This window comes from Oculina patagonica, chromosome 12, assembly GCF_052425735.1.
Source record: "Oculina patagonica isolate OP01 chromosome 12, crgOcupat, whole genome shotgun sequence".
Taxonomy (NCBI): domain Eukaryota; kingdom Metazoa; phylum Cnidaria; class Anthozoa; order Scleractinia; family Oculinidae; genus Oculina; species Oculina patagonica.
In genome coordinates this window covers 6791062-6803561 of record NC_135769.1, presented here as the reverse complement: position 1 = coordinate 6803561, position 12500 = coordinate 6791062, and the positions used below count along the sequence as shown (strand labels likewise).

Here is a 12500-nt window from a genome sequence, read left to right as displayed (position 1 = left end):
TACCACATGAACGTACTTCTGAATACCAAAGGCGTATCAGGCCTGTCATGTCCTGTAATCACAATTGCCCCTGAAAATCGTTTTCAAAACTATTGAAATCCGATAGAAATTCATCGAAGGCGTACCAAAATATGACAGAGGTGTAACCTGACGAGGAACTACTGACACACATTTGTTTGAAGACGAATCTTTTTCGCTTTTATAAAAATAATCCAAAAGTGGATCTGGTAAATGGCTAACAGTGCCCGGAAATAACTTTCATTGGCAAAGAGCATAAAGGTATATCATAGTATATTTTTCACTTACCTCGTAATTAGCTTTGATGCTAGAGTCAGGGATTCTCTTATCTTCCATCCCCAGAGGAGCTTCACAAACTACAAGTTTGATAAAGTACTCCATTAATAATGACCACTATTCAGCCATTAAGATGTGGTCGTATCAACAAGGCAGATTCAAATTGTGAAATATGTGACAGCTTTAATTTAATTTTGACTTGTCGTCAACTCTCAGGTTAACAACTTGACTAAACAAAATTGCCATATTTTTTTACTAATCAACACAAGGTGTATTTAAGTTTGATTTAGCTTTTGGAAATTTATCTCATCAGGCATTTCGATTCGTGTGTTGGAAACTCCAGGAAGATGGTCGTTCGTCCTACTAACGAAAAGTCTGCGTCGAGCCAAGTTCCCCATACTAACGAAGCTTATCAATAGCATTAAGCGACTAGGAGTATTTCTACTCCCCCAGGATGGGATGCTAGTTCATCGCAAGGCAACCTACAGCTTTAGTGCGCCGGTACCTATTTATACACCTGGATGGAGAGAGGCACTATGAGAGTAAAGTGTCTTGCCCAAGAACACAACACAATGACCCCCGGCAACGGCTCGAACCTTTAATGCTGGAGCTAGAGTCCAGCGCCCTAACCTTTAGGCCACCGCGACTCTCATCGTCTCATTAAAAGCTAGTTAAAAAAGGAAAAAGACCAGGCTAAGAATTTTTGGGGCCAAAGAAAAATTGACCGTTATGACGATGACAGGTCAGGAGTTTAAATACAAACCATTGCAATTTTTGAAAACCTGTATGAAACATACCTGCATCAGAATTTCCTAAAAAGTGAAAAAAAAAGTGTCAGTATGTGACAGTAGATGCTGGGGTTAAATTTCATGTGCATGTATAACCGCAAGGGAAACAGTGTTCAGGAAGTACAAGTTTGGTCGCCCATATCAATAATTCCTTGATCAGTCATTGCACCAGCACATATTTTGTAGTTTAATGTTTCAGTGCAAAATATCATAATTTCAATGTTCCATTACATCTTACCTGTTCCTTTTGAGACGTAGCTCTCAACAAGGAATTATTGGTGGCTTTTATATAATGCATTTATCCTCGGGCAAGCAAAATGCAAAATTAATGTGAAACCAAAAGGCACGGAAGCAAATGTGTAATATTGTTCACGGGCGGACATAATCCTGTATTTTATAGCGGGTTCAGGAAGAGAGTAGTATAATCGCAAAAAATAATCAACTTTCCTTGAGCATTTTCTTTACCTGGACAATCTCCCCTAAAGCATTCCCCTGTCATCTTGTCAGGTCCCAGGCCAGAACAATTCCGACCACCAGGATGCGGAGGAGGATTCGTACACGAACGGCTTCGAGAGCGCATGCCAAAGCCACAAGTTGCAGAACATTGGGTCCAATTACCCCACTGAGAGTAGCCGCCATTCTCTAGAAAAAAAATAACACGGTGGGTTTCTTTAAAAAATTCATTCTTCATCTTGGGTACTGGAATAATAACGTTAACCTATACCTACCGTGAATAAAAAGAGGTACGACGGTGTAAAGTTTGCTACAGTTCAAATTAAAGGCACTGACGACGGCCGTAAGTTAACGAACTAGCTGGCTAATCCTACTAATGTCGTGTAGAAACGGGTGTTTTAAGACGTTGGTATATTTACAGTGAGGGGACAACACGAAGCTTTTATTAAGAAAAGTATTGGAGCGTCTTACGTGCACTGCATCCGTAAAATTCTACACGCAAAGCGATGTAAGCGTACCAGTCCTCAGGAACGATTCTTATGTACTTTGTGATAATTGGTGGGATCAGGTCATACTTCACAATACTGTTTTGATCGCTGTTTGCAGCAAACCTCTAAAAAACAACAACCGTTAGGAGATAAAAATTATCAGAAGAAAAATTCCCTCTGAAATATACCCGCTCTCCCGAATTTATGAATTTATTTAGTTATCCAACTGGAAAAAGCAAAAGTCTTCGAAAATAGGAAAAAATAGACCCTGCCAAACCACTTAAGGCCTAAATTCCAAAAAAAACAACTTCCTGCAAACTTTACCTTGGTATGCGATTCTGGCTGATATTGCTGGAAATAATAAGTATCATTACTGTATCGTAGTGTATAACTCTTGACATAACGGAGCGAATTGTAATAACCCTGTGTGGCAATGCCTGCAACTTGTTTCACTCTTCCAAAATTGACCTGAAGCCACTGACTGTGATCATTCTTTGCTGAGAACCAACCGCCATAGCGTCCAGCAGCTCCCTCAAAGTTCAGCCTGGCATTTTCAGGTCCATACGCTACACCTTTCGTGGAAGAGGCCGTTATGGCGGAATTTGGTATTAATCCACTTTCCATCCCTAGTGGATCCTTGCAGCTTGACACGACATTAGGAATTGTAAAACCTATCAAGTTAGAAAGATATAGTTGCGTATGAATGTCGGTGTACGTGAAATCAAATATCGATAATGGAGAGATCAGAGGTTTTAGTTGGCGTATAAGGACAACCACAGTTAAACTTATTAACACGACTAAAAACGATCAACCACCAAAAACGAACAAAAGACGATTAAAAAACATTCGACAATGAAAGTTAATGTTACTTTGTTCATGCAATTTAATTTTGAAACTTCGAGGAGGATCTTCCTTCAGGGAGGAGAACTCTGGGCGAGGCGTTCCTAGTTAACGGCTTTGCGATCGTTCTTAAATGTCTAGCTTTCTCACTCAGCACACTTGAACACACAGAATAGAATTCAAAGTATTCACAACTTTACAACTTTTTACCTGATTTACAACCATAGAAATCGGCCCTTAATGAAATCCAACCATAGTAGCTTATTGGATTGATTCGGATGTAGCGGGCAATTAAAGGATTCTCCAGTTTGTGACTCACAACTGAGAAGCGATCAGTATTGCCATTAAATTCCTTAAACAGAACAAATACATGTGGTTTTCATGATTGTCATGATTGAAGCAATGGCCAAAATAGACACAATGCAACACAAGAAAGAACATTCGCTCAAACACTGCATTAAATTTTAAAGCAGAAAATACCCTGACATATCCCCCTTCCTGATAGTCCCTTAAAAAATTTCCGTCGTAACTGTACGTCACACGGTATTTTGTCACCCACTGTTGAGCGTCATCTCTTCCTTGCGTGGAAATTATCGTCACTTTAACAAAACGTCCAAAATCAACCTGAAACCAACTGTTATCGCGCAAATTGCCAGCTGACCAGGCTCCATAACGTCCAGAAATACGCTTGAAACGAAGTCTCCCATTTCCTGGCATATACCAAGTTGTACCTGGAGATACCATACTTGAAGCCGTTATTGAGGAGTCCGGAATGGCATAATTTGCCAATCCTAATCCTTCCTGACAAACGGGAGATTGTGGCGTGGAAAAACCTATAGGAGAAATTGGGACTTTTGATATCGTTCCAATTATGATTAATTACGATGAATTATATACAGCCGAGTCTTATACGGATTACTGTTAAAGGAGTCTAACTCGATTGCCTGAGTACCGGTCGTGTTATTGGATCAAAGGTATCGCCCCGGTTTGTAAGTGACAAAAGAATATGTAACATGTTTACTCTTCATGTTTTACAACCAACCAACCAACCAACCAACCAACCAACCAACCAACCAACCAACCAACCAACCAACCAACCAACCAAAGAAACAAACAAACAAACAGACAAACAAACAAGCAAGCAAGCAAATCAACAAACAAACAAACAAACCTGAACGACATCCATACAATTCCATTCTCAGTGACATCCGTCCGTAATACTTTACCGGTTGAAGTCGGATGTAGCGGGCAATGATTGGTGGATCCAATGTGTTGATGACGATGCTATTTTGGTCGCTGTTACCTTTGAAGACCTAACAGTATAACAACAGACACAGTTTTCTTTTTAGAAATAATAACGGGCAGTAAGACCTAGTGTAGTACAATTTGGTGTGTAATCATGGGTGTTATTAAATTTTCGAAAATTTAAGGTGGCTCTGAAACCGGTACGGAGAAATTTTTCTAACTTTCCAAAAAGTTGTATCTTAACGTGTTGAATATTAAAAATCAATAAAAAAAATTGGGGTTACCGGACTTATTTTTGAGTTTTAAGCACTTGAAGCTAAATTAATGGTGTTTTTAACAGGTTTTACAGTTGCTTTGGTTACCAGTGTTGTCAGGAAAATAACCACAATTGGTTTTATCGATGACTGGGTATTTGTTGTCATTTTTGTAGCAGTAACTGATAAATGATTGTGGCACTTACTCATCAAAGTACGAGAGCTGGAAAGCGCTTGAAACTTTTGTGAGAGAGTTCTTGAAAGCGATAAAGTAAAACAATAAAATTATCTTACGAGTTCATGTTGGGCTTGTTTCTTTTAAACTCACCCGTTCACTGCTGTAAGGGTCATGTTTATAAAACTCAAAATATCCGCCATCGAAGCTGTAAGACACCTTGTACTCAGTCACCCACTGCCCTGCATCACCTCGGCCCTGTGTTCCGATCTTTGTCACCTTTGTGATGTCACCCAGATCCACCTGAATCCACTGACCTTGTTCCTTGTACAAAGCTGTCCATGCGCCTGTTTTACCGTACCCTGCCAAGTGATTAAGCCTAGCATTGGTAGCTCCGTGGGCTGCATTCCACTGCAAATACAATACGTCAACTAAAAATGTCATTCTTTTTACTTTCAATAGGACCACACGGATGAATGGCAATAGCTCTAACTGGCTTTTATTTTTTAAATAGTCAGTCACAAGTTAAGGTGTCGCTCACAGACTAAGAAAGGTAAGAGCACCTTGTACAGCGTAATGAATAGGTACTGCTGAATACGAATTATTTGATGACGCACGTTATGTCCCGTAATCATAGATTCCCCAGAAAATCGACTTAAGGTGATTCCACTGAAATAGAAGGAGTATTAAAAAATTTCTGAAACTTGGTCCAGGTTTCAATTATGTCATGAGCATTAAAAAAATGAAATAAAAAATGGGGGTCACCGCGCTTGTTTTTGTGTAAAATGGATAGGTATTATAGTAGATATACGACCCGCGAAGTATATATTAGGAATCCTAGTAATCTTAATGGAGAACTATTGTTTCTAGAAAAAAAATCATTTTTGCATTAAGTATTAGTCTAGTTCAACAAAATAGACTTTGATCTTATATTAAAAACTATTCTTATTGTACAGCATTTAAGAAAATGAAAGAAATTAAAGATTTTGCTTTGTGCGCACGTTAACAGCACTACCTAAAAACGTGTTTTTTACGGCATTAAAATTAAAATATCTCAATGTAGAATTTTAAACTTTTCTTAAAATCGCGATAGATTGTAGACAACCGTATGAGTTTTAAATTAATGCATTAAAATATGGGGGTCACCGTCCTCGTTTAAGAGAAAACGACCATTTATTTCCCTACCGAGCTTAGCCTGAAGGGAATCTAGCAGTGTTCTGTGTGTGCGCGCGCTCGTGCGCGCGCTAAATGACGCGAAAACCTATGCGCAGCAAGGATGCGCAATGCAATTCCGTGGAATCACCTTAAGGGAAGAAGGAATGAATGAATGAATGAGTGAGTGAGTGAGCGAATGAATGAATGAATGAATGAATGAATGAATGAATGAATGAATGAATAGTAATAGTAATAGTAATAGTATATCTTTATTGCGCCTTACTCTCCAAAGGGAGGTATTGGTCTGTTTACAACAAAGGTTTTAACATTTACTAATACATTTAAGAAATAACAAAAATTTGATTCTTATACAATTCATAATGTCAATATATGTAAAAATTAAACAAATTATAATGTTCATTGTGCTTGTAAGTTAAGAAGCTCTTTCCTTTTTTGAAACATTGAATGTATATATTTACCTACTACTTTTGACGTATGTTCATTGTCAGCTCTAAGTAGGTACTTAATCCTCTCGTTCTCACTTAAATATATGTACCTTACATCAACCTTAGAGATGTGAGAACATAATTCATGTCTTATGGTTGTAAATCCCTGGCAACACATCAAAAAATGCTTTTCGTCTTCTACGCAATTTTGTTTACATACCAAGCATGTTCTTTGCTCTACTGGGATTGATGCTCCTTTATTTTCATACTTTCCAGTCTGTATTCGTAATGTATGACATCCTAATCTAAGCTTTGTCAGGCTTATTCTGTGCGCTGGGTTTTTAACTGTTGTTAGGTAATTCTCAAATTCATAGCTCTTTTTAACTTCCTTGTGTGTAAATTTTCCTCTTGAAGTTGACGATGAACTATTCTGGGTGCCCACCCAGTTTTGTAAATACTTATTTCTGAGGGTTTTCCTCATGGTTAATCGACCGTTCTTGATGTGTTGCCGGGTTATCGGTTCTGTTTCTTGATGCATTTCTTCGTTAGTTGCAACATCAAAAAATGTTGCAGATGATGTTGCATATTGAAATGCCTCACTTAACAAAACGTTATTACAACAATACTTCAGTCTTTGCCAATAGCTGAAGATTGACGTTTTTATGTCAATGATTAAAGGATAACGCCCAAGTTCTGCCCTGCAAGCAATGTTTTCTGTATACCATGGGACGTTTAACGTTTGTTTACAGAACTTGATGTGGACTTGTTCAATTGTGCTTTTATCGAAGTGCGTTTTATATGACAATAGTTCTGGTCCCCAAATTTCGCACGCATAAAGTAACACGGGCTTAACAAGGGCATTGAAAAGTTTGTTCTTAATCGCAATAGCTGCTGAATCCGTGTTAGAAAAGGATCGTTTAATTATCGAGAGGACCTTAGTGGCTTTTTTGCTGAGAATTTCCCTTGCATAAGTGTAACGACCGGATGAGGTCATTTCTATACCTAAATGAATGAATGAACGAATACCTTACTTTACCCACGATAAGAACAAATTAAACGATGATAGAAATTCATGGAGACCAGGAACGACTGAAAACTGTCACTCCAGAGCAAACTTGTTCGAATCAGGATATGGTTTATACCTTAAAGTGTCTCAAACTATCTAATTTGCTGAACCTAATTTATAGCCGAAGAGTATAGAGTATATTTTCTGCACTAACCTCGTAATTAGCTTGGATGTTAGAGTCGGGGATTGTCTTATCTTCCATTCCTAGGGGAGCGTCACAACCTAAAACTGAATAATCACAGAGGTATCGCATTAATAACGATTACTGTTGGGCCATATAAACGTGGCCGTATTAACGAATAGGTTTAGACTGCTCGCAGTAACTTCAACACAACTGATACATTTTATTGGAAATTAAGACAAGTTATATTTGGTTTTGATTAACTTTTTGATCTTATTATCAACATGCATTTCGAGCGGTTGTATTGGGACTCCAATAAGGTGGCGCTTCGTCGAATTAGTAACTCGTATACTTTGTCTGGCCAAAGAAAATTTAGGGCCCACTTTCCATACATAAAATGCAGTTTCGGTTCGATACATGAAATGCAGATAGCTTGACGTTCAAACATTCTTTACATTGATAACGATAGAAATACAGTTTATAATGATCGCAATTTCAATGTCAGACGAAAGTAAATTGATCGACATCTATGAAAAGTAATAGTTGAAAATTATTTTCAGTAACTTTCAGAAGGATTATAAGCAAGCCAGTGAACAGACAAGACCAAAGTAAACAAGGAAATAATAGCCACCAACGTATTAAACGGTTTGAAAAGTAAACATTCAGTCATTTTGTTACACTTTATATTAATTAAATAAAATGGGCATGCTTTTTGAACAATTCGGCCATTCCTTTGTTCAAGACGTGAAAGGGGTTATGAAAAGCTCTTTTGAGGTGTCGAGGGCATGGTTACTTGCCACGTGAGAAGTATTTCCCTCTTATATTGAAAAACTGAAGCAAATTGTTACGTCCTCTAGGCATTCCACTGGAAATACACTATTTCAGTATAACCACCGATTCCTCCTACTTGGGCACTGAGCGTTTTATTTCATGCCCGTTGTTGAACAAACCGTGTGATTATATTCATAATAATTATAAATATTTAATAACACAAAGGTTTGATAAATGATGTCTTCAAAGCTCTCTTCAAGCCTTACAAGGACTTGCGATGAAAGCTTGACGAACCGTTATAAAGAAGCCTTTACATTTAACATCGGTTTAAATAATCATTAGAAAATTCAGTATTAAGGGTGGAGTGAGTGCCGTATTTTCTGTTCGAAAGTAAATAATTAGACTCTTATTGTCATGTCGGCTTACTACTGAGTCAACCAGTTGAATATTACTATCACCCACACTCACAGTGTCAACATATAGTTAGACAGTCTACACACTGTAAATTAGACTTGCCCCAAGTCGCTCATTTTTCTCTTTGTAACCATAGTTGCTTGAAATGAATAAAATCGCTTTGAAATCAAGCGCGAAAGAACACAGTGTACTTGAGTAAGATTCGCCTTGGAAATCACGCGAGAGAGATCAAACGAGATTCATTCGTGTGAACGCGCGCGCGAAGGAAAACAAATGGCACTGTAATCGAGGGAGGGCTCGAAACGTTCCGCCGCGATCCTCTGCCATTTTGGTTTTCATGCCCGCGTGCGCCCTCCGTTTCCGTATCCAGTGGTCTCCTGCGAATCAAACGAGCGACTTGGAGCAAGTCTAAGTCTAACTGTACATATGAAGAACGTTTTAAGCGCAAGTTTTATAATCGAATGCTCCAGGACAAGACCTTTTTGCAAGCGATACTAAAAGAATACCACATCTTTCAAGTATGTGTTGGCTTCCCACAGGAAGTTATTGATTGCTACTCGTTTATGCATTTATCCTTCGGCTAGCTTTTCAATAAATGCAAATACCAAAACCATGAGGCACGGTAGCCAACGCGCCAAAACATCATGGTCCAAGGGAAAGGTATAAATAGAATGGATCTTTTTCATAGTCAGCCTACAGCAATTTCGAGTGGCTTCCTCTTTTCTTTTGTCATTCTACCAATGTTTTGTTATTTGATTAGATAATTTTTTTTGGTAAAGAAACTGACATTTCGTAGCAACAAAAACGTCTTTCCTGGAATGCAAAGAACATTGGGCAGAGTATCACCAGTTTAAAAACAATAACAGAAAAAAGATACTATGATCACTGTTTAAAATACCCAAGAATAAATCGTTTTGCTACTTTTCATTTCAGCAGTAGATGGTTATTTGCGCTTCTTTGAGCTCCAAAAAATGGATGTGTATCTATTAACTCTGGCCGAAAACTAATCTAAAGCCGCAACTTCCTTTTAGTATCAGTGAATTCCGTTCTTAATATCAACCACCGTGGTCGATTGTTCATGTATGGAGAAGAGTACAGTTGGTTATGCAGTTATACTGCAATTCTGTGACCTTACTCTAAAAGGTAAATGTCGAGTGGCTTTCTCTGCCTCTTGTCATCACCAGTACGCCCACTACGACTTAATTCGACATGAGTAATTCTGGCAATGTATTGTTCCTATATATCTTGTCTTGAAAATTTCCATTCCTCGAGAAGTCGATAACAAAAAGAAACGCGAAAAGCATGCCGTTTTTTAATTTGAAGCAGAAATTTGCTAATACGACAAACGAATAAGGTAGCCCTAAAGTTTATCAGCCAAAGCTATGTATTCGAATTATTCTTGAAAATATCTTTAAAAACCTATTAAGCAAAAATTAAAAACAAAGTGAAGTTTTTTTTCTACTCACCAATACTTATTGAAATTTGAAGCAGCAAAATAATTAGCAGCTTAGTGTCCATAATGTAGCACTGAAAGCAGACTATTATCCTGTGTGAATGAATAATTATTTAGACATCAACACTGTATGATGATTTCATGGAAATATGATTGATGCTGCCAAAACTTGTTTTGAACCTAAAGTAGAGTTTGTTTAAGGATTTTATTAAGGAAGTATTAGGACCTGCAATGAAGAGGCCCATTTCCCGATATTGCAAATTCACATTTTCAAATTCAATACAAAAGGCTAGATAAATGCCATATTTTATGGTCATCGCAATGTCGTGTCGACCGTTATTGCTTCAAGTCGACCGCGTGAATATTACGTAACAAATGTAAAAACTTCTCAAGGTTTATGACAACGTTTTACATATGACTCATTGTGTTGTTAATTTCTTTCTACATGACTTTGGAAATTTACACGTATCTCTTTATACAAGCCTGTCTAGAAACTACAGCGCCTCAGTAAACACTTTACATTAGAAAGAAAAACTTCGACCTTTATAGGTGGTTTTTACTGTCACGCCACTGTCACGCCGCGAAAAAATAAATCCAAAACTATTGAGTCAAAAAAATGAAAAATAAGACAGGTTGCAGAAAGCTACTATATAAACAACTTGTCCAAGTCTCAGGTCTGTACGGTATTCCGTACGCGTGTTGTCCATCAAAATGTTTCACGCAAATTTAGAGAGCACTGTATGGAAACGCCATGTTGCAGCCCAACGGCTTGGGCTCCAACATGGCGGCCGGAAATCAACGAAAACATCTGGCATTCACTTCTGCAACAAAAAGCGGTCAGAACACCATCATGAACAAGTAAACATTCAGATATACACTTCGCGCAAAATTTCAACTGTTTAAATTATAAAAAATCACAAGATGAAGCATTTTTTTAAGTATACGTGACAGCCTTCTGGCGGCCAATTTTGATCTCGTGTGGCGTGAAACTCCGAAATTCAAAATGCTCTATCTCAAAGACGGCGGGTGCTATCAAGCTAAAAACCTTCAACAAGATATGTATTAAGGACGTCTAATAGCCAGTGAAGTATAAAAAAATGAGGGGCCTTGCGAATCTGGATTTTAGAATTTAACATAACGTTTGCACTTGCCATTGCATGCTAATAGAAAGGCTGCTAGAGGGAAGTGTTGTTAATGGGAAGTTCTTACACAGGTTCTGTTTGTTTTCTAGGAGTTGCTAGCGGGAAGTGTTGTTAAAGGGAAGTACTTGCTGTTTTTTTTTTTTTTTTGAGGGGGGGGGGGGGCAGGCTTGTATAGAAAAATACATGTGTATTTCTAAAAAAACAGAATGCATCTACACTGAATTGTACGAAGAGGACTATAGTACGAAAATGTTTCGTCAGTTGCTGTTGACTGAGAGTTCAGGTTTTTTTCTTTGCTTGATCTGGTGATACTCCGCCAAGATCAGAGAGGAACAAAATTATTTGCATTCCGAGAAGATAAGTTTCGTTGCTGCGAGTTTGCGGTATTCTCCTACGCATAAAATGTTATAACGGTATTTACCTGCTATTTTTACTCTTCTTAAAAGTCAGAAAAACTCTTTTGGCTAGTGGATCAACAAAACGACCCTCTGATATCTTACCTTGTAAAACAGATATCTTCTCATTTGCTGCTTCCTTCCTTTCATTTCACTTCCGTTCTGGATTGTTTGCCTGTTTACATTTGGAAGCAAGCCCTGAGGATATACGCTAACCGAAAAACAACTAAAAACTTCCTGTGGAAAATGACCTCCAAAAACAAAAATTAGAGAAAAGGGTCAATAAGGCAGAAGCGCTTTTCAGTTTTGCTTCGAAGTAAAATTTGTAAAACGGTCGATTATCTTCCCTTTAATATGGTATGGAAGGTGATAATAAGAATTTAAAATCGTTAGATAAAGGCTTCTTCATTCCAGTTCTTAAAGCTTCCCTAGCAACTTCGCATCAGCTTCATAAATTTGTTTTAACAGCACCATTCAGAATAATCTTGACGTGATATTCATGATACTCTGGTGCCTATAAAGAAGGCATCACGTTCACAAAGGACATTAGTTTGCTCTCAGTGCCACGATGGACACTAAGTTGCGAATTATTTTGCTGCTTCAACTTTCAATGAGTATTGGTAAGTAAAATAAAACTTCAGTTTTTACAATTTTGCTTTATAGATTTTTAAATTTTTTTTTCATTAAGAATAACTCGGATAAATTCCTTTGGGTTGGGCGTTTCGTGCTACCATTTCCATCTGCCGTACGGATCAGTAGTAAATTTGATATACGTTGTGGCAGAAAGAATATTTTCTATCCTCATGAAAAATAGATAATAAGAAGTAATAATAAACCTAGAAGGAAAGAGGATGTATTTTACGGCTGGAGAACACTGAAATAGTTATCAACAACGAATATTTCAAATGTAGGATAATTTTTTTTTAACATCCATCATGTTCGACACAATGCCCTATCGACCATAACCTAGTCAGGCTAGCGACTCAACGCTTAACGTCGC

The 12500-nt window shown here is 37.8% G+C and overlaps 1 protein-coding gene across 1 annotated transcript in view; it reads right to left on the bottom strand.

Moving 5' to 3' along the window:
- Positions 1 to 10069, bottom strand: part of LOC144631693 (SCO-spondin-like) — a 32333-nt gene extending 22264 nt beyond the window's left edge. The window contains 11 exon segments of the mRNA XM_078490193.1: positions 307 to 374; positions 1092 to 1106; positions 1548 to 1724; positions 2007 to 2148; positions 2348 to 2694; positions 3074 to 3215; positions 3344 to 3696; positions 4035 to 4176; positions 4691 to 4948; positions 7359 to 7432; positions 9977 to 10069. Of these exon segments, the coding sequence (XP_078346319.1) occupies positions 307 to 374; positions 1092 to 1106; positions 1548 to 1724; positions 2007 to 2148; positions 2348 to 2694; positions 3074 to 3215; positions 3344 to 3696; positions 4035 to 4176; positions 4691 to 4948; positions 7359 to 7432; positions 9977 to 10028 (1770 nt within the window). The 5' untranslated portion in view covers positions 10029 to 10069.
- Positions 10070 to 12500: the final 2431 nt, after the last annotated feature.